General features: G+C 42.3%; 1 protein-coding gene across 2 annotated transcripts in view; it reads left to right on the plus strand.

The window, feature by feature from the left end:
- mpped2a (metallophosphoesterase domain containing 2a) overlaps window positions 1-19944 on the plus strand; it is an 84922-nt gene extending 64978 nt beyond the window's left edge. For both annotated transcript variants that reach the window (XM_085146795.1, XM_085146883.1), the window contains 3 exons: window positions 15045-15160; window positions 16568-16681; window positions 17997-19944. In XM_085146795.1, the coding sequence (XP_085002921.1) occupies window positions 15045-15160; window positions 16568-16681; window positions 17997-18115 (349 nt within the window). In that variant the 3' untranslated portion in view covers window positions 18116-19944. The remainder of the gene's footprint in view (window positions 1-15044; window positions 15161-16567; window positions 16682-17996) is intronic.
- The last annotated feature ends 229 nt before the right edge of the window (window positions 19945-20173 follow it).

Genomic DNA, 20173 nt, shown 5'->3' on the forward strand with positions numbered 1-20173 from the left:
AAGAATGCACAGGGACCTGGGCAGATAATACTTGACCTGATATTTTGAAAAGTGATTTATTTTGAACACCGTGTGTCTTTTTCATAAAGAAACAAGGATTTGAAGTCCAAATTCTTCTTAAGTTATAACTTTTCCATGTCAGACAACTCAATTTATTTTTCATTATTCTTTGACTCTGTTTAAATTCTGTTCATGTCTGATGTGCAGCAGACCTTCAGCTTTGGGCCTGAATTGGTACAACAACTGGCAGAGGCCAAAACGCACAATGACGGTCTTTAATAATTTCCTTTCATGTCTTATCTGCTGTCAGTATTGTATGTCAGAAATGAAAGTTCAACTGTTCAAAACAGCTTTTTCAGTTCTTTTTTTTCAATTAACTTGTAGACCCGGAGCAGTCGTCTTTGTGCCGAGGAAGAAAAGCAGTAAGACGGAAGAGCTTTGTAATTGTCTGAAAGACACACCTGTGCGACTGCGTGCGTTCATTCCATTTTCACCTTGTCCCGTTTTGAAATGCGTAGAAAAAACGCTGCAGCCATGGTCCTTGGAGCAGAGCTGGGTAATGAAACCTTGCCTGTCAGTTATTGTCACAGAAGAAAACTCACTAATTTCCCAGAGATATTATCCTCTCCCCTTACTCCTTTCCCTCCCGCCGCCCCTCCCCCCCTTCATACATTGTTCTCCAGGATCAAGTTCGGTGAGGCCGGGGCTGGAAGAGGGTAATGGACCCTTGTCCCTGTGTCTCAGGGAAGGTTGAATGGGTCTTGGCCCCTGCCCCCAGCTCCCATACAGCCTCTGAATAGGACCCAGATTCCCTCTCTTTATTAGTCTGGGCTCCAGTTTCTCAGACCAGCCTTCCTTCCTGGCGGATCCATATTTCAAAGTGTTTGGACTCCGTGTTCCATGTAGTCGTGTCTATGTTCCCATAACACCTCACTGCTCACTCCAACCCCACCTGAGCTGTCCGCAAGCAGCTCTTACAGTGGGGCAAAAAAGTATTTAGTCAGCCACCGATTGTGCAAGTTCCCCCACTTAAAATGATGACAGAGGTCAGTAATTTGCACCAGAGGTACACTTCAACTGTGAGAGACAGAATGTGAAAAAAAAAATCCATGAATTCACATGGTAGGATTTGTAAAGAATTTATTCGTAAATCAGGGTGGAAAATAAGTATTTGGTCAATAACACAAATACAACTCAATACTTTGTAACATAACCTTTGTTGGCAATAACAGAGGTCAAACGTTTACTATAGGTCTTTACCAGGTTTGCACACACAGTAGCTGGTATTTTGGCCCATTCCTCCATGCAGATCTTCTCAAGAGCAGTGATGTTTTGGGGCTGTCGCCGAGCAACACGGACTTTCAACTCCCGCCACAGATTTTCTATGGGGTTGAGGTCTGGAGACTGGCTAGGCCACTCCAGGACTTTCAAATGCTTCTTACGGAGCCACTCCTTTGTTGCCCGGGCGGTGTGTTTTGGATCATTGTCATGTTGGAAGACCCAGCCTCGTTTCATCTTCAAAGTTCTCACTGATGGAAGGAGGTTTTGGCTCAAAATCTCACGATACTTGGCCCCATTCATTCTGTCCTTAACACGGATCAGTCGTCCTGTCCCCTTGGCAGAAAAACAGCCCCATAGCATGATGTTTCCACCCCCATGCTTCACAGTAGGTATGGTGTTCTTGGGATGCAACTCAGTATTCTTCTTCCTCCAAACACGACGAGTTGAGTTTATACCAAAAAGTTCTACTTTGGTTTCATCTGACCACATGACATTCTCCCAATCCTCTGCTGTATCATCCATGTGCTCTCTGGCAAACTTCAGACGGGCCTGGACATGCACTGGCTTCAGCAGCGGAACACGTCTGGCGCTGCGGGATTTGATTCCCTGCCGTTGTAGTGTGTTACTGATGGTGACCTTTGTTACTTTGGTCCCAGCTCTCTGCAGGTCATTCACCAGGTCCCCCCGTGTGGTTCTGGGATCTTTGCTCACCGTTCTCATGATCATTTTGACCCCACGGGATGAGATCTTGCGTGGAGCCCCAGATCGAGGGAGATTATCAGTGGTCTTGTATGTCTTCCATTTTCTGATGATTGCTCCCACAGTTGATTTTTTCACACCAAGCTGCTTGCCTATTGTAGATTCACTCTTCCCAGTCTGGTGCAGGTCTACAATTCTTTTCCTGGTGTCCTTCGAAAGCTCTTTGGTCTTGGCCATGGCGGAGTTTGGAGTCTGACTGGTTGAGGCTGTGGACAGGTGTCTTTTATACAGATGATGAGGTCAAACAGGCCATTCATACAGGTAACGAGTGGGGGACAGAAAAGCTTCTTACAGAAGACGTTACAGGTCTGTGAGAGCCAGGGATTTTCCTTGTTTGAGGTGACCAAATACTTATTTTCCACCCTGATTTACGAATAAATTCTTTACAAATCCTACCATGTGAATTCATGGATTTTTTTTTCACATTCTGTCTCTCACAGTTGAAGTGTACCTCTGGTGCAAATTACTGACCTCTGTCATCATTTTAAGTGGGGGAACTTGCACAATCGGTGGCTGACTAAATACTTTTTTGCCCCACTGTATACCTTTTCTCATCTTGCTACTACAGTTGCTTCACACAAAGCCTTGTAAAAAGCATTTCACAGGCACCAAAACAGATTTAAGTTGAGATCTGTTGGAAATGTAACTTTACTGCATTGTAAAGTTACATTAAACTTCAGTGTGACCAATGAAGGCAAATGATGGTCTAGAAAACAAAGTCACTACAACTAACAAACATGTTTGCATTCATGCCTCAGAACAGTAACGCTAAGTAGAAACTGGTCCTGTGAACTGGACTTGAAAGGAAATTGGTAAGATTAATAAAATATGAAAATAAATGTAGAATATGTTAAAACTGAAGCAAAAATGATTATTAAGTTATTTTACAACAGTTTAACAATCAGTTAATAAGCATTTTTAAGGCATAATTAAAAATTGTTTTTGCCATTTTTCATTTTATTTTGATTATCAGTCTGAAAATCAAGTAAACTATGGTGGACATTTTCTCTGTTTTTGAGATAAAACAAAAAAAGAGAGAGAGAGATGTGTCTGTTTCACCCCTAATATTACATTGGGGCAGAATTATCACCCGGTGCTACACCAGTTAATACTGACACTGAGGTCGATCTATGGTTAGAGTGGGACAAAAAAATGATTGGTTAATTTACCATAATGCAGTGTAATGCATTATTGATACAATTGTCCCACAGCGTATTGTTTGTGCAGAATTGGTGTTTTTGGGGAGGGGAGTTATACTTCTTACATTGTAATCAAAATACAGAAGTCAGAAGTGTCCGAGGCGTTTATACCAGCAAAAAAAAAGGCAAATTGTGTTTTGATTTTGTTTTTCTATTTTTGTTGAATAGTTGTAAGTAGGGATGGGTACCGGTATCCGGTGCCATGATGGCACCGGTTCTGACATAAACGGTAGTAACCAGACCGAAAAGCAGCGCACATTTCGGTGCTTTATTTCGGTGCTTTTTTTTCCTGAGCTGTGGTACACTTTCTTCTTCCTTACATTTATATTGGCGGTTGGCAAACAACTGAAAGGTGCATTACCGCCACCAACTGGTATGGAATGATACACTTTAGATTCTAGCCAATCATTTTACGTTTCCGGATAGTAGGCGGGTCCATGTACGTACGTTCTTTTAGAGCAGAGCTACAGATTAAAAATGCCCAAGGCGAAGCGGTCAAAAGTCTGGCTGTACTTCACAGCAAAATATGCAAACTCAGCAGCTGCAACAAGTGCTTCAAGCTGATACTGTCAAAGAAGGTAACACCTCAAATCCGATGAAACACCTGGCGACGGATAGCGTTTTTTTTAAAAGCCGAAAAATGCGCCGTATTTGATAGCTTGCTGCAAGACCTCACACCAGCGCATCGACTGCGGGTGGGTTGCCTGTTATCGGACCCGGAGTTAGCAACATCCCCCAAAAACCCGAAGAGGAGAGTCCTGGCCCCTAGCCCTGCCAGTGTAGCAGAAATGATGACGGATGATGATGATGCAGCAGCAGCCGTTCTTCTCTGCGTGAGTAGCTTAGTAGGCTAACCACGTTATTAAATTAATGCATGTAAGGAGAACTAGCAAACACCGTCATAGTTACATGCAGCTGTCTTCTTGTTTGATGGCAGATACTCCCTTCATCCTGGCCAAAAAGGCTAAAATGACCAAAGAAAAAGTGGAAAACAGCTAAACATGAGAGGTTTTTGGACAAAGTTTGTGTTTTTTCCATTGATTTAGCACTGCTTCCAGCCAAGAGTGATACCATAAATCCCGTATAGCTGCAGAAAAGGCTAACATTGTTATCTTTTTACAAAAAAACAGCTGAACATAAGATGTTTTTGGACCAATTTTGTGTTCTCCATTCTTTAAGCACCGGTTTGAGCACCGTTTAAGCACCAGCACCGTTTCAAAAGTACCGGTTTGGCACCGGTATCGGATAAAACCTAAACGATACCCATCCCTAGTTGTAAGTCACCATTTTTCTGTGGGTTGGATGTAAATCGTTTTAGCATTCTTGGTTCCATTATATTAAAAACTTAATGACTAGTTCCTACATAAAAGCCACAGCTTTCCACATTCTACATTCAGTTCTTGGCAAAACAGACAACATATATACACTCACACACAGATGCATTGCATGTATTTTCATAGACGGGCACTTTCAGGTTCAGTTAGTGGAGTCTGTGGAGTCTTTGATGTCTGTGCTAATCCATTGTACCTACGGCTGCTGTTAGGCTGTGAGTTTGTGCTACAGAGCGAGGCGGGGGGGTGTTAGGTGTTTATTGAGGAAGTCTCTTAGATGTAATAATGGCAGGGGATACACTCTGACCCTCTCTACTCTTATTTGATTTCCTGTTACATCGTTGGGCACTGGCCCTTTGCCGTTTCTTTTCCTCTGTTTCTCGCGCTGGGAGCTGCCGGGTCGTCGAGAGCAGCTGTGTTTGCTGTGAGGTGTCTGCAGTGCTTGTTTTACATTAGCAGCCCGCAGGTCAAACTGCAGCTGGCTGCATCTCGGTGTGGAGACGAACCCCTGGGAGACAGTGTGTGTGTGTGAGTGTGTGTGTGTGTCCTCGTGTGTCCTCGTGTGTGTGTGTATAAAACAGCCAGTCCCCATGGTTATAGCCTTTCCTAAGTGAGCTAAGTCTGGTGGCTAACCCTTAGCGCCTCTGTGTTTGGCAGCATGACTGCAGCAAGATTAATCCATTCCACACTCCATCAGTCACCAGGCACAGGTTATTAGTGCTGGAGCAGAGCTCAAACACGCACACACTCTCCCACTCTCTCTCTCACACACACACACACACACACAAACACACACACACAACAACATGGCCCCTTCACCCTTGTGACTTCGCCTTCTACCTTGTCCCCAAAGTTTGCAAAGGTGGCCTTGGTGTTGAGAGGCCATTTGTCAAAACCCAGCCAGTCTCCACTTGGCTCCTTTTAATAAGGCTACCTGGGCTCTGGGATACACACACACACACACACACACACACACACACACACACACACACACACACACACACACACACACACACAGGGAATGAACTCTGCTTTGCACATACTCATACGGCTTTCAGTGTCAGGTGGTGCGTCCCGCGGGGCTTATAAAAGTCCCATTAACATGGCCCTCCTCATTGGTTCTGACAGGTTGATCAATTAGACCCCTCCCCCTGCTGACCCCAGTGCTGCTCTGACTCAGAGGTCAGACACGATGGATCGCTGGACTTGCACACACACTCTTAACTCTCCCTCCTTGTTTCTGCTGTTATCTCTGAGCTGGTCACAGGCACCTTGTTGGTCCCTGTTTTGTGTTCAGCACCCAGCTGATATCCCAGTGTGCAGCTGTGCTCCTGCTTTTAGCCAGAGTATCATACTTTACCTGTGACATGTTTCGAGCTTATCTCTGCTCTCAACATGACCAAAACACGCACATGTGTATGCACAATTTTTCATCCTGCTGGAACATTCTTTAGGGGTCTAGTTGAGTGTCAAGCCCTTATTAAGCATGGAAAAGAAGCAGAAATCCTCTAAATGAAACACACTTTTGGTTACTGGGTAACATGGGTACAGTCACACACTGACCTGATTTTAGAAAAGGAGACAATACTGTTCGATACATTGAGAGTTTGCAGTATTTTCACCTGTGATTTTGGCAGTGTGGCTCAGAAAGAGTGTGATAACAGGCAATAACTTAATCTGAGCCCCTTAAACTTGATTTTGTTTGCAGCTGCATTGCATGCTGGTCAGTTTCCTACTTCTCTGCTTTCACAAATGATTGTCTATTTCTGCTTGTGAGACTGTCTTTCTGTGATTGCTGAATGCAAATGTCAACTAAAAAGAAGCATGTCCTTTGCTTCTGACATCAGAAGTCTCTTTATGTCAGTGGATGCTCATGTATATGAGATGGCAGCCATTGATCGGTCTACCTAGCAATACATACTGGCCAGATTTCCTTATAATTAGGTAAAGAAACGTAGAATCAGGTTAGAATTTTTGCGGTCTCAAAGTGACCAGTTTTTAATGTTGTTTATGGCGGCTGGCTGCCCTTCTCGGGCATAAATCCATTGGTGTGTTGGCTTGTCTTGTACACAGGAAATATATAAAAACGAGTGCTTATCATCATTTGTTGTCCTTAGATTACAAATGAACACTTGGTATGAACTTAAAACAAGTGCACCAAAGCCTTTTAAGGCCTGATGCAGTGTGTGAGGAGCCAGCCTTTGTTCGGTCTTTGAGCTCGAAGAATACACGAGGTGTAGTGATACAGTAGCACAGTGTCAGTGTTTGCCTAATGTTTCAAGCTTCATCATGTTTGTTGTTAGGTCTGTAGCGCCGACTCAGATGTACGTCGAGTGAGATATGACAAGAAGTGGCTGTGAGTCTGTACTGTGTTTGGTAAACAGTCTCTTTGCACAGGGTGTGTGTGTGTGTGTGTGTGTGTGTGTGTGAGAGAGAGAGAGAGATTTAGGAACATAATGAAAGAGTTTGACCTTAGTTTAGACTGGGTGGATTTACAGTCATCTTACTGCAGTATTCTTTGTGATCTATATTATGAATATGTTAGACTCTACTAAACAAAGAAGCTCATCCATAAGAAATGAAACTGGTGTCGAGCAACAGTGTCAGTTAGTCAACATGCTGGTATAAGATAAGATTGTAAGATTAAAAACCTGAGTAGATGTCTTTGGTTAAAACAGAAGGTGCACATTCAAATATGGACTAGCAGCGATTGGTTCTTTAGGTACAGTTTTTGTCTGATATGAAAACCGAACGATTGAGACTTCTTTTGGCTCCCCTTACTGTGACTTGTTCTCTCCTTCAATCGAGTCTTTTTTTTCTTCTTCTTCTTGCTGTCTGTACATTTTTTGTCATGGAAGCAGATTAGAAACCAGGTTATGTGTAAACACGGCACAGAAATCAACAAGAGGGTGTCGTGTAGAGCAGGGCGATATGACCAAAAATATTTATCATGATATATTTGAAAATTTGCGATAACGATATATAGAATAATTGACACTAGACAAAATACTTTACAACTCCACAACTTTGATGGGTTTTTTTGCACTAATAATGTATTTTCACTTAAACAAGCAGCTGTTTTTTATGTGCATTAAAGTTATATAAAAAATGTAACAGTGCAAATTCCTTGCTGACAGTTTAACCAAAAGGCATTTCCAGTGGAAATTGGCCGACATATCCTCAGCATAACCATGTATAATATCCACAAAGCTTAAAAAGAGGTTATACACACACAATACGGTAATATTATGTTGAAGCACAGTACGTATCACTCCGCGAGGCTCCTGCCTACGATTGTTGTAATGCTCCGACAATCCATCAAGCGGTGCGGCTTCGTAGCTTAGCAAAGTCATACTAAAACATTTGACAGATTTTCGAGCGCTGTGTACCACATAAAATTGTTTTGAGGTCAGTAAACACAACCAGAATTCATACATAAGGCACACGGGATTATAAGGGGCACTGTCGACTTTCAGAAAAATCAAAGGATTGATTTTAAGTGTGCCGTATTTTCCAAACAACACGGTAATAACGACGGCCCGCTAGCATGCTCTACCAAAAATAGTGCTTTGTTGTGTATCTGACGGATGAAAGCCAAACCAGTTCCACACCACCGAAGTTGCAGCATTTTTACAAACCAATTCTGGTTCATCCGTTTCATTTAACAATCCGCTTTCGCCCTTCTCATTCTGCGTCGCCGCCATGTGCATATGTAAACATAGGCACTGCGCATGTGCGTTTTACCCATATTCTATCGCGATATTTCATTTTCCTATCGTTGCCCAAAATTACACCAGTATTACCGTAAACGGTATGATATAGCCCAGCCCTAGTGTCGTGTTTCTCTAATCTCCTCCCCTGAGTGCATGATGTTTCTTGTTTACAGGACGCTAACAAATAAGCTTACCGCACTAACCTGATTACTTATCTGTTAATTAATACTTTTTTGTAATGGTGATAATCACTGAAAGTCTGATATCAGCTGTACTGTCACAAAATCACAATTTATTTCAAACTATTAACATAAACACCAACAACACATGTTGGCTCATCATGATGTTACTGAATAATGTGGACCTTTACCATTACCTCTGTCAGTGCGCCCCAGGGCGGCTGTGGCTACACTGTAGCTTGCCATCACCAGTGTGTGAATGGGTGGATGATTGTGTATAGTGTAAAGCGCTTTGGGGTCCTTAGGACCAAGTAAAGCGCTATACAAATACAGACCATTGACCATTAAAAATAGCTGATCCGGTGAGATGTGGTGGGAAAGAAAATGCTTAAAATGATCCATTTAGGAAGGGAGGAGTCAGAATAAAAGATGTAATGAGAAGAATCAAGCATTGTGTTTTTGTGTGTGTGTGTGTGTGTGTGTGTGATGGGAGGGGGTGGGGGTCCTGTAGCTTATCACAGGACCCAGAAAGAACAGCTCGGGGGAGTACAGGGGGTTAAGAGTGGTGTCACGCCCAGAGAGGCTCCGTGCTGCCGTCCTAATGATGTCCACCGGCCTAATTGAATATTGGCGTTCTGCACACGAGGGCTAAATGGCTTCTGTCTGGTTTACCTCTTACTGCCAGCTAAGGCTGCAGATTTTTAACCCATTGGCACTGTTTGATTCCCTTGGGGGTTGGGGGGGTCGTTTAATGTTCCTGTTACTATGGTTACCCATTTCTTGTGCATTTAATGCAGCGTTTCTTTTTGTTTTGCGTGTTGGTATTTGAAGCCAGTGGTGTTCGAGTTAAAGACGGTTCACCTTTCCTGATGATTGCGTGATGTTTGATTATCCTCCCGCTGAACTTAAACACTCGCTTTTCCCAAGTTTGCACAAAAGCAACCTGACAACATCTGACAGGTGAACTTTTTCATTCCACGTTATCTGCACAACTACTCCTCTTCTTTCTCTCCCATCTTTGCGGTGTTTGCGCATCCTTCCTCACTTCCTTCTCCTTTTCTCTTACTTCTGCTTCTATTTCTGTGGATGTGTTTTACTTCCCACTGCGCTTGCCTCCAGACGCTTCTCCTTTGTTGCCACGGTGACGCTCTCCAGATGGCGAGTGTCAAGGCAAGACTGGGCTCAGAATGTACACACATACACATGCATTGGCCTGCATATATGCAGTCAGGGAGGAGACTGGTAGCAGTACATTTTGTTTGCTCACATCCTACTCGGAAGCTTCTTGGATGCGCACTCTGCCCACTACACACGCACACACACACACATACACTCAACAGTACAGTATAATAAAACCTGTGTCACAGCCACGCAGGAAACAGTCTCTCCTTTATGCGACTGGGATGTCATTAATCTTGGCAGAGGTTAACAAATGCACTTGCATAGAAGGTATATTTCATAGGCAGACAGCCGACAATGGGGGCATTGTGGTGTCGATCTGTAGCAGCCAGTACTGCATTCAGTCAGGACCTTTCAGTTTGGCTCTGGATCCACAGCTCATGTCGGGAGTTATGTTTCATCTCTCAGATTAATGTGTTTATGTGAGAGAAAACATGTGAAACACAGAGCAAAATCAAGGGTCCAGATGTTTATTTATTTCTGCTGCAAGAAACCACGATTTATTTTACTGGAGGGGGGAGGGGGGGACCAATGTGTCTGGCTATTTTTCAAAGTTTGGCCTTGTCGCTATTAGTCAAAACCTGAGGCAGACAAATGCTCTGCTGGTGCGTTCTGTGTGCAGCAAGCCGACCAGGCCAGCTCTGCTCTGATTCACCAGCTTTCTAAGTTTGTCCACACCGCAGCGGCAGCACTCTTTCCATCGGAGAAGTGGCGAGTCTTCCCAGTAATCCATTAGACTTCCATTAGCTCCGATTTGTGTGATTAGTTCTAATTAATCAGTTCAGTCTGTGGCCTTCACTCCCCTGCGCGCTCCTCACATTTCATTTTTAACCTCATTTCTCAGCTCTCCACTGAGCGAGTGAACGAGGCAACGATTGAGTGAGCAAATCAAAGAGCAAGCTTCTGCCGCCGCCACTGGCTTTTCTTTTTTTTCTTTTTTTTTTCCAAGCACATAAGAACACTCGATACTCCAAACAGGTTGAGCTGGAGCTTAGACTGCATTATAATGCTTGTTTCTCTCACCACAGTGAATTAATAGGATTTTTTTTTAAGGCTCTTATTTTCAGCAGTGTAGTTTTGTTGCTCAGTTGTGTTTTAGAATGAACCGGGGGGATTGTGATCTTATGTTTTACACATCTCAAGTCTGTGCTAGCTCTGTTTAGCCCCTCTTGGCCCTCCTCTGGAACAGTAGGTATTGATCTGCACTGGAGCGTCCATCTTTCACTGTAACAAAGCCTATTGATGTTTGTGGAGCCCTGATTTCCCCTCGGTCAAATGCCATACCCAGCACCACTGCTAAGTGACAGGAAGCTGGTCTAAACTCTGCAGTCTGTCCCAAAGTAACCTGGGAATGGGGTCATCTTTTCATCAGTGACTCTGCTGCACTGAACTAAAACCCTAAAATTAAAATCAAAAGATTTTTTCTTTCTTTCTGGGTTTCTAGCAGTAGGTCAGCTTATATACTGAGGTATTATGTGATGATAATCTATCTTCCTTTCCTGTGTTGTCAGCCTTCTTCAGCTATTACCACTATTGTGATAAATGAAGGCTCAATTTATCAACCAGCCTCTCCTCAATTTCTGTTTCTCCCTTTGGTTTCTACAGCTCTGCTTCTATATCTAACCCCTGTGCAGTTCACTTTATTTCTTCATCTGTTTCTACCCCCTCCATCCATCCATCCATCCAATCCATCCATCTATTCCTCATTCCCACTCAGCCAGATCGAGGCTCTTTGTGTCTGCTGGGGAAGGCTGAGATGCTGCCTGTCACCCCAGAGATGCAGACTCCCATCCAGGCTGCTGGAGGTGGCCCGGCTGCTGTCAATCAATCTGTAGAAAGGAAGCGGAGGGAGTGGGGGTTGACATGTGATGTGGATCCCTGCTGTTTAGAAATTCACTTTTTTTTCTTCCTCCTACCAGGCCTGCACAGTCAGTCATTTATTTTGGCTTCTAACATGAACGAATCAACGATTGTGACCCTTTGAATTTAAAGCTTCTCCAGTCCTCCAAACTAAGCACTCCCATGTTCACGAGTAAACAGTCGCCCCAATTAGTAGTTAGTTGTAAGCAGTGTTGGGTAAGTTACTTTAAAATAGTAACTTAGTTACATTACTAGTTACTTCTATCAAAAGTAACTCAGTTACTTCAAGTTACTCGTTACTTTCAAAGTAACTAGTTACTAGGGAAAGTAACTTTGGTTTTACTCAGAATTCTCTTGTTAATGTGTTGCTTCCACAACTTTGCCAGTCTTCTAGTTTGCTTACTTGCCACAAGTGCACTGTGCCACCTACCAATAGAAAGGAAAAGATAATGTGCATATTTCCACGAGAGAAATCCCACGCCTGGACCATCATTGACTGCTGCCATGATTCTAGCCTACGTCACAGCATCATGTGTGCCTTTCACATCCAACACAAAAACTGCAGTCGTGGTGCTTTGATTGTACTCAGAACTCGGAAATTCTGCCTTCTGACTAGGAAGATGTAGGTAACACCAGACTGCAGATGAGCTGCATACAGGGCTGGACTGGGACAAAAAATCGGCCTGGGCATTTTGACTAGAGACTGGCCCGCCATTATAGGAAAACTCATAAAGCCTTTGAATGAAAACAAACGCTGTTGTGACAGTGATGTATACTGTTTTGATGGTATATATGCATCAATCTATCAATCCTTTGTTGTAAGATTCAGATAATTATTTTTTAAAAGCCAGACAATTTAAATGAGAATAAGAAAGAAAATTATTTCTTTGTGCCCACCTCTCCCTGTTAATGCCCTACTTGGCCCCCCTGGCAAAACTTTGCTAGATCCGCACCTGCACAGTTACCAGCTGTCAGCTACCTAAAAAAGGATCCTGGGGTTATCTGTCTCTCAGAAACAGTTCATAACTTCCCTTCAACTCATTCATGTCACCTAAAAGGTAAACCTGTTTCTCCATCACCTGTTCAGCTGTGATGATTCTGTAAGGACATCTCCTGGTTTCATCTTCATGTTTCCCTCTCACCAGATAACCAAACCGATATCATGACCAGCAGCTTTTTTGCAGCTGTGGCTCCAGCAAACATCAGCTGATACTAGAAATTAATATTAAATAAATTCTAACAACAGCTGATCAAGCTTAAACGTGCTGCTGTTGTTTAAGGTGACATCGGCTGGTTTCCTCTTTATGGCGCAAAGTGGGCGATAAACAAGAGAGCCGATCAGCTGATCATTGATCAGTTTTCATGATTGAAGTAGAAACGGGAGAGGGAGGGGGGAGAATGAAAGAAGAAGAGGCAGCTGTGCAGCGTAAAGACAGAATAACTCCAGCTTTGTGTCTTTTTCATTGTAGCTGAAGTCCGGGACAAACTGTTCCTTTTCACCTCAATAAGAAACGCGTAATATTTTCTCTGAATACCAGACGGGACGGTTGGCAACTCTAATAACTTATGAACAAAATAAAGTTCAACATGATTAACTTCATAGCACCCACCCAGCTGTATAGAAACTCCGTCATGCTAGCTAGTACGCAGTACGGAAAAAGTCAGAATAACTAAAATAAACTCCACCTAAACTTGGTTTATATCTGACCCAGATAGACTGCAGGTCATAACGTCTTACCTGAAGTTCAGTTCACACTTGGACCGGCGACTGCCTCGGGTCTCTTTTCCTTCTGCATTAACCTTTTGCTAATGTTACAGAATCTGTGGAAGTTCCACGATAGCCACCACACGAAGTAACGAGTAACGACCCTATCTAAATCCCAGTAACGACTAACGCGTTCCTGATTTTGGCATAATAACTAGTTACCGTGCTCGTTACCACAATAATAACGTAGTTACTGTAACGCGTTACTTAATAACGCGTTAGTCCCAACACTGGTTGTAAGTATGTTGTGTATTTGACTGAAGGTAACCTGGACTTGTACAGTAATATATTGTGGTTTGGTTATCTTGTTCATTTTGGTGTAGCAATGTCAGTATTACTAAAAAATGTGTTGTGATTTTTTTTTTCTTTGATGAAGACGGATGAATATGATTTTGTTCAATGTAAAATGATTCTGCAGCCATAAAATAGTTACAGTTATTAAGGATGAGAGGAAATTGCTGCCTTCTTGCAATATGTCACACTACTTACAGATATTTTAAAAACATTTTTCAAAAAACATCAGGCATTGCAAACTAATTCCACTAACAGACTCTGACTCTACTAGTTTTGCACAGCAACTTTAAGATTTTCCATTCAGCCACTGTCAGTCCAAAATCCCCCGACTGACTGATTGATGCAGTTTGAAATGAAGTAAGCAGAGCATAAAATAAGCTAAATGAAATGACAAAAATCATCCCAAAAAACCAACAGGCCGTGGACTAATGGCCAGAAAGACAACATATTCATCCAGTCACCCAAGTGTAGGGGCTAATCCGTGACTCCTTGTGGTGGCGTAAAGTAAAGAAGGAAAAAGTCACATGAACAAAAAGGCAAACGTACATTAGACTTGTTTTAAGTTGTTTGCTGCCAAATCTGTAACTTTGTGAGCTCTCAGTATGCCAACAAAAAAAAGACCCACTTACAGAAAGAACTTGATACCACTTCTGCTGCATGAGGCACGCAGTACATGGTTAACCAATTGGTGGTTGCTGGGGAAAAATGAGTATTACGTAAACTTTTTGAAGTTGGGGGCTGGCTGTTGCTGGCAGTCATAGTGAAATTGATTGCTAAAGCCCCGGTCACTCGAGCCTAAAGCTCATCCAGAGACTCTGATAATCACCAGTTGCATGGGAGAAATGTGGATTCCCTGACAGGCTGGCGACGGGTTGAGGGAAGTGAAGTTGCTCGCTATCGCCTTCAAAGCAAAACTGGTGTCTCACTGCTGAAACCACCACATTTCAAAAGGGGAAACGTTTACTTTGAAGGCAAATGGTCTCACTCTTTGGACTCTTCAGTTTTTGCCTAGCGACCAGTCATTGCTAGGGGCGCCGACCAGTCTATAGGCCTATGTGACTGAGGCCTTAATGGGACAAATTGAACTGTAGTTATGTGTTGCACAACTTCCAGGAGAAAAACCCTATCCTGTTCTGTAGTTTGGAAACATTTTACACTTAAGTTTGCATTATCGTTGTATGAGCCTTTTTGCCAGTTGTTATTACTACTATGTTACCTTTTTCTAATCTTTGGTTTGGTTTTTAACTGGTTAAAATGTAGCATTTACATAATATATTAGTGAGTGGAATAAACCGGGACACAAGATGAGATGTGCTTTTATTAAACAGCCATTTATCTGCTACACTGACTTGGTAATGTTGCACAGAGGTGCATACATTTTGTGGTATTTATTGCCTTCTGATATCATCTTTGCTTTGCGTAATCATGGTGCAGTTGCTCTCCCGAGTGATGTTAATATGATCTCTTCCCCTCTGCCTCTGCAGGACTCCGTGGTTTAACGGATGGGGGTTCAACCTGCCTCGAGGACAGTCTCTGCTGGATAAATGGAACCTCATCCCTGAGGGCATCGATATCCTGATGACCCACGGACCTCCACTCGGTGAGTCCAATTAACCAATCACAGCCCCTGCATTGCAGTTTCTAATGAAGTCTGGGCTCTTTCTTCAAAATGTATGTGAAGTCACTGGTGGCTTGACAGTAGGTTGTGTTTGAGCAGATCTCCGCATGTCTTACATTATAATCAATGTTGTTTCCATCTAAATCCAACAGTAACTAAAGTGAACACTCCGACATGCTTCATAATTCAATGTTTGTGTTTGACTTCATGAAAAACAAAGTGAATATATATATTTTTTCCCCTCACTACTGGCTGTATTAGTTTTCCCTCTGGCTGTTTGGGTCCTGTTTTTGTTTTTTGTTGTTTTTTGCTATGTGTTTGTGTTGTTTTTTGTGTTTTTCCTCCTTGTGCTTTCCATCTGGCTTTATTGAGTGATTTCCTTTCCTCTCGCCTACGGAGGGTTGCTGCTGCTGCTGTTGTTGCGGCAGCCGCTGTGGCTGTTTGATTGCATGGAAACTCGATTTCACAGCAGTGTGACAGATGCTGCGAACAACTGGAGAGAGACCGTAGGATAGGAAAGCAGTACTGGAGGAAGAGGGCAGCTTAAGATGAAAATTTAGGATGATTCTCCAAAGATGGAAGATCCAAAACAATGAGATGGGAAAAGAGGGGTGTTCCACAAGTGTGGAGAAAAAATATGGATTTATCAGACACATTTTAAAGCTGTGAAATTCAGATATGAACCCAGTAAATGAACAGTTGTTTTATTTCTGCTATTACGTAATTCTTCTGAAATAAATAAGAATTCTCTATTGTGGTCAAACGGTGCCAAAAGTGGGCCTCAAATGGTAGTTTGAGTTAATAAAAGCTGTGCGTGAATTGGTAGTGATTCACCGAAATTTTAATGTCTGCTGAAAAAGTTTTGGGGGAAAAAAGGTCCACTCCCGATTTGACCTGTAGTAGTCCTAATGCTCTGAACTGCTGACTCAAGTAATTCAAACTGTAAGGGAAAGTTTATTTGACCTTGTGCATGGAGACTATCTCAGCACTCGTGATAAATGGCTGCTAATGTCAGCATGAATCTGCTCAACATAAAAACCCATTGTATGTTCAGAACATGATAGATGGAGATATACGTATATTCACAGATATTTTTACTGTAGAGCTTAGTGTTGGCCATATGGAGTCGTCCAGTTAATAGTACAGAGTGATATGTGTGTGCGCACATGTATGTTGGTGGTGATTGTGTTTTTTGTTTGTTTCCACATTTACATTCACGCTTGAGACATTTTGTTTTCATTTTGTTGGGTTTCACGTCATTAATGCTAACTTACATCTTTCTGCTGCTTATTTTAAGGTGATGTGTTACAGGTCACAGTTGTTCTGATCAAATGGAAGCAAAGACAGTAACACCAGGACTGGTTTGACAGCTGTGAAATCTTTCTGCAGGTTTCCGAGACTGGGTTCCTAAGGAGCTACAGCGGGTTGGCTGTGTAGAGCTGCTCAACACGGTCCAGAAAAGGGTGCGACCCAAGCTTCATGCCTTTGGAGGCATACACGAAGGTACTGGGAATAAAACCTAAACTGTTAATTCTCTTTGACTCTGGGGACCTCAGAGGAGAATACGTTCTGATTGCATGATGGGGAGGTGGCCTTTGGCAAGTGGAAGTGTAGAAAAAGGATCTTTTACACATGTGCACATGCTCACAATCAACAAATTGTGCTCTGTTGATTTTAAAACATGTGTCAAGACAAAGGAAGATGAATCTAATGTTTCTTACCTTTCTAGGGATGCACAGATTCAGGGCCCATGAATTTCAGGGAAAAAAATAATAATTTGGACAGTAATCATTTACTTATTTAATAACCACTATTTTTTTTTTGTTGGTCTATTTTCTTGGTGGTGATGTTGAGTGTGTCCATTTTGGTGCCAGGGAACACACAATACAAACACATGTGCATTAGTGCTTTTTGCAGACCATAGTCTACAAGGTGAAGCTTTTCAGGGTGAAGACCTGCAGCCAGTTGGCTGTTGTGCTGTTGTTTTGTGGAGAACTGCGCACACATGCAGCTGTGTTGGTTGAATAGCCAAAGTCCTTCATTGTGTGAAGACAAATACCTACACAAACAAGCACAAATGAGCTACTGTGATTTCCGCTTGACCAGAAAACAAACAGAACTAATCACATAACTTCCTTGGCAATGCGAATGATCAGTTAACTGAGAACACAATAAGTAATGTTGATTGACTCATACCAACCCCACGGGCCAAGTGCTGTGACATATTAAACAATCACTTACTGCAGTCTAGGTTTTGGTTGCAGGAGCAGTGGGTCACAGAACTTCATCTCCCAAACACTGATGCTTGTGTGTTGCTCTCCCACAGCATTAGTGAGCACGAGCTGCCTGTGGTCCAAGGAAGTAACACAGCAAAAAAGCAGGCATAGCTGGAGGGATGTGCTTGAACAAGCCTGATCCACTGCCGGTCTCACTCGCAGCTTATAGGACTTAAAGGATCTGCTGCTAACGTCTTGCTGTTTGATGCAACATGCAAAGAACCTGCAGCGTATTCTGACCACGTGTGTATGTGTGTGGTCTAAAGTGTTTAACCGCTGCATATTAACTGTACCCAAATCAAACAGTTCACAGCAATTAGTGGCAAGATGAGAAAGTAGAATAAAGCTGAAAAATGAACCTTGTGAATTCATGGAAACACTCAAAGTAAATTCAAGCATACAAATTGCTAAACTGAGTGTGTGAAATTGGTATATTGAGTGAACAAAGGAGTGATTTGGTAAAAACAGTGTATTACAAACTCTGTTACATGATTGAATGTTACCTATTTCTGGCACTCATTTTCCCCTTCCCGCCTCCCCAGGGTACGGGATCATGACAGACGGCTACACGACATTCATCAACGCGTCGACTTGCACCGTCAGCTTCCAGCCCACCAACCCCCCTATCGTGTTCGACCTGCCCAACCCTTCCAGCTCCTGAGATCAGAGGATGGGGGGGCGGGGAGGGTCAAGGGCTGGATAAACAACTTCTTTTCAAAAAATATGTCAAGTTTAAAAAAAATAAAAAATAAAAAAATAAAGTTATAAGTGGTTCTTTGGCAACTTTGAATCTTCTCCAACCTGTTGTGAGACGGAGAAGATTTAAAGACAGGGTGGGGGTGGGAGCGTGTGTGGGAGTGTTAAAGGAGAATACCATTGCTTTTTATTTAGGTTTTAATTTTCTGGGTTTTTTTAAGCTTGTGCCAGCAGTCCCGGTCTGGTTTTTTTTTTTATTATTGTTGTTGTTCATCTGCACACAGTCAGAACAGTTGCAGATATCAGGGCCCGTTTTCCTCCAGAATGCTTTCCAGCTTTGTTCAATATGAGAAACGGCTTTGACAAAGCAAAGATAATCCCTGAAGAAACTTTCTTTTGTCCTGATTTTGACTGTGTAGGGTCGAGTGTTTATTATGTCGGCGCAGCTTCATTTCACACTCCGCTTCCTGTCAGCCACAGGAAGAATTAATCCCTCAAAAAGATGTTGCCTTAGTGCAGAACGGCAGATGAGAACAATGCTTTCAACTTGCACGCTCTTAAAACACTACTTGGCCACAGGGAAGAAATCTGTGATCTCAAATTGAATTTTTTCTTCTTCTTTTTTTTAAAAACTAAATTAAATGTACGGAATATTCTCTTTCAAGGCTTTCATACCACCACATTGTTTGTTACAGCAGAAATTTGGAATGTTTGAATTAAAAATATAAAAATGTTTTAAAGTCTAAATGTGTGCAGATTTGGAGGGACTGCTGAGCTATGAGCCTGGCTGATACTGGTATTCTCCTTTTTAGGGGGATTTTTGTGATTAAACAATCTTGCTCTTGATAAATAATGGTCAGATCTGTAAGATAAATGATGCTATGTGAATTTGTATAATTTTTTTTTTTAACGTTTGGTTTGTGTTAGCCAGACAATGCATACCATGGATGTGTCATCACGATATTTCATATTTGGGTTCTTCTTGTTTGTTTCGAACCTCTCGTCAGTTCCTCTTTTTTCTTATTGGCTGACAGGGACGCTGCCTTAAACTAGCTTTAATGTTCTCATCTAGAGCCCCCCTTCTCTGCGAGCTCAGAGAAAAAAGTCCTTATTTATTACCCATCATCCCCGCAAAACAACACCTAACCAACGCAGGGACAGAAGACTATCCAGTTACAGCCGGAAAAATTCCCTTTGTATTGCCCCATTATGGATTTCTGATCTGATTTGGAAAATGTAATGTATAAAAATATATATATTATATATTCATGTTGTAAAACATCTGTACTAAAAGTTGTGTTTGACAAAAAAAGTGCATTTTTTCTGTATGCACCTGTATGTTTGCCATGTTTCTTTAATTCTCTCGTTAAAAATCTCTTGAGACGTTTCTTTAATGATTTTTGTATCAATTCTCCCAGTAGGGTAGATGTTTATTTTGGATGAGAGAGGAAAAATTTGTCACAATCCAACAGGTGCTGATTGTTCCCAACAACACACCTGCCTAAACATGGTTAAGTTGTCCTTTAAAGTGTAAATTTGATAGTATTTGTGTTTTATTGCTTTTTTTCTAATTTTGCACTGTGTGTAAATGCAATCTTGCTAGCACAAAAAAAAGTTGCCAATAGTTGTCTCAACTTTGCCGCTGTAAATGCTCTTTTCGTGCTCTGTTCCTCTCTCGCTCTTTCTCTGATTGTATCCCTCTTCATGGAAATGTTAGTTCTCTCTTTCAGTTCATTGTGATATATTTAGCTGCCTTTATATGCAAATAAAATTGCAAGATTTTTACTTATGAAACTCAATCTTTGTTTTTATTCCAAAAATGGTTAGCCACCACCAGTTTGTCCGTCTGTATCTGGAGGTCCAACAGGCTCGACCATTCTCCACCCCATTGGTGTCTCCCATTTTGACCTGGGGACTTCCAGGCCATACTCAGCACAGATGCTTCTGTATATTATGGCACTTTGTTATGGCGTTCCATGTATTCCCTGCCTGCTACCATCTTGCACCCTGATGTTATGTGCCA

The sequence above is a fragment of the Neolamprologus multifasciatus genome, chromosome 1, assembly GCF_963576455.1.
Source record: "Neolamprologus multifasciatus chromosome 1, fNeoMul1.2, whole genome shotgun sequence".
NCBI lineage: Eukaryota > Metazoa > Chordata > Actinopteri > Cichliformes > Cichlidae > Neolamprologus > Neolamprologus multifasciatus.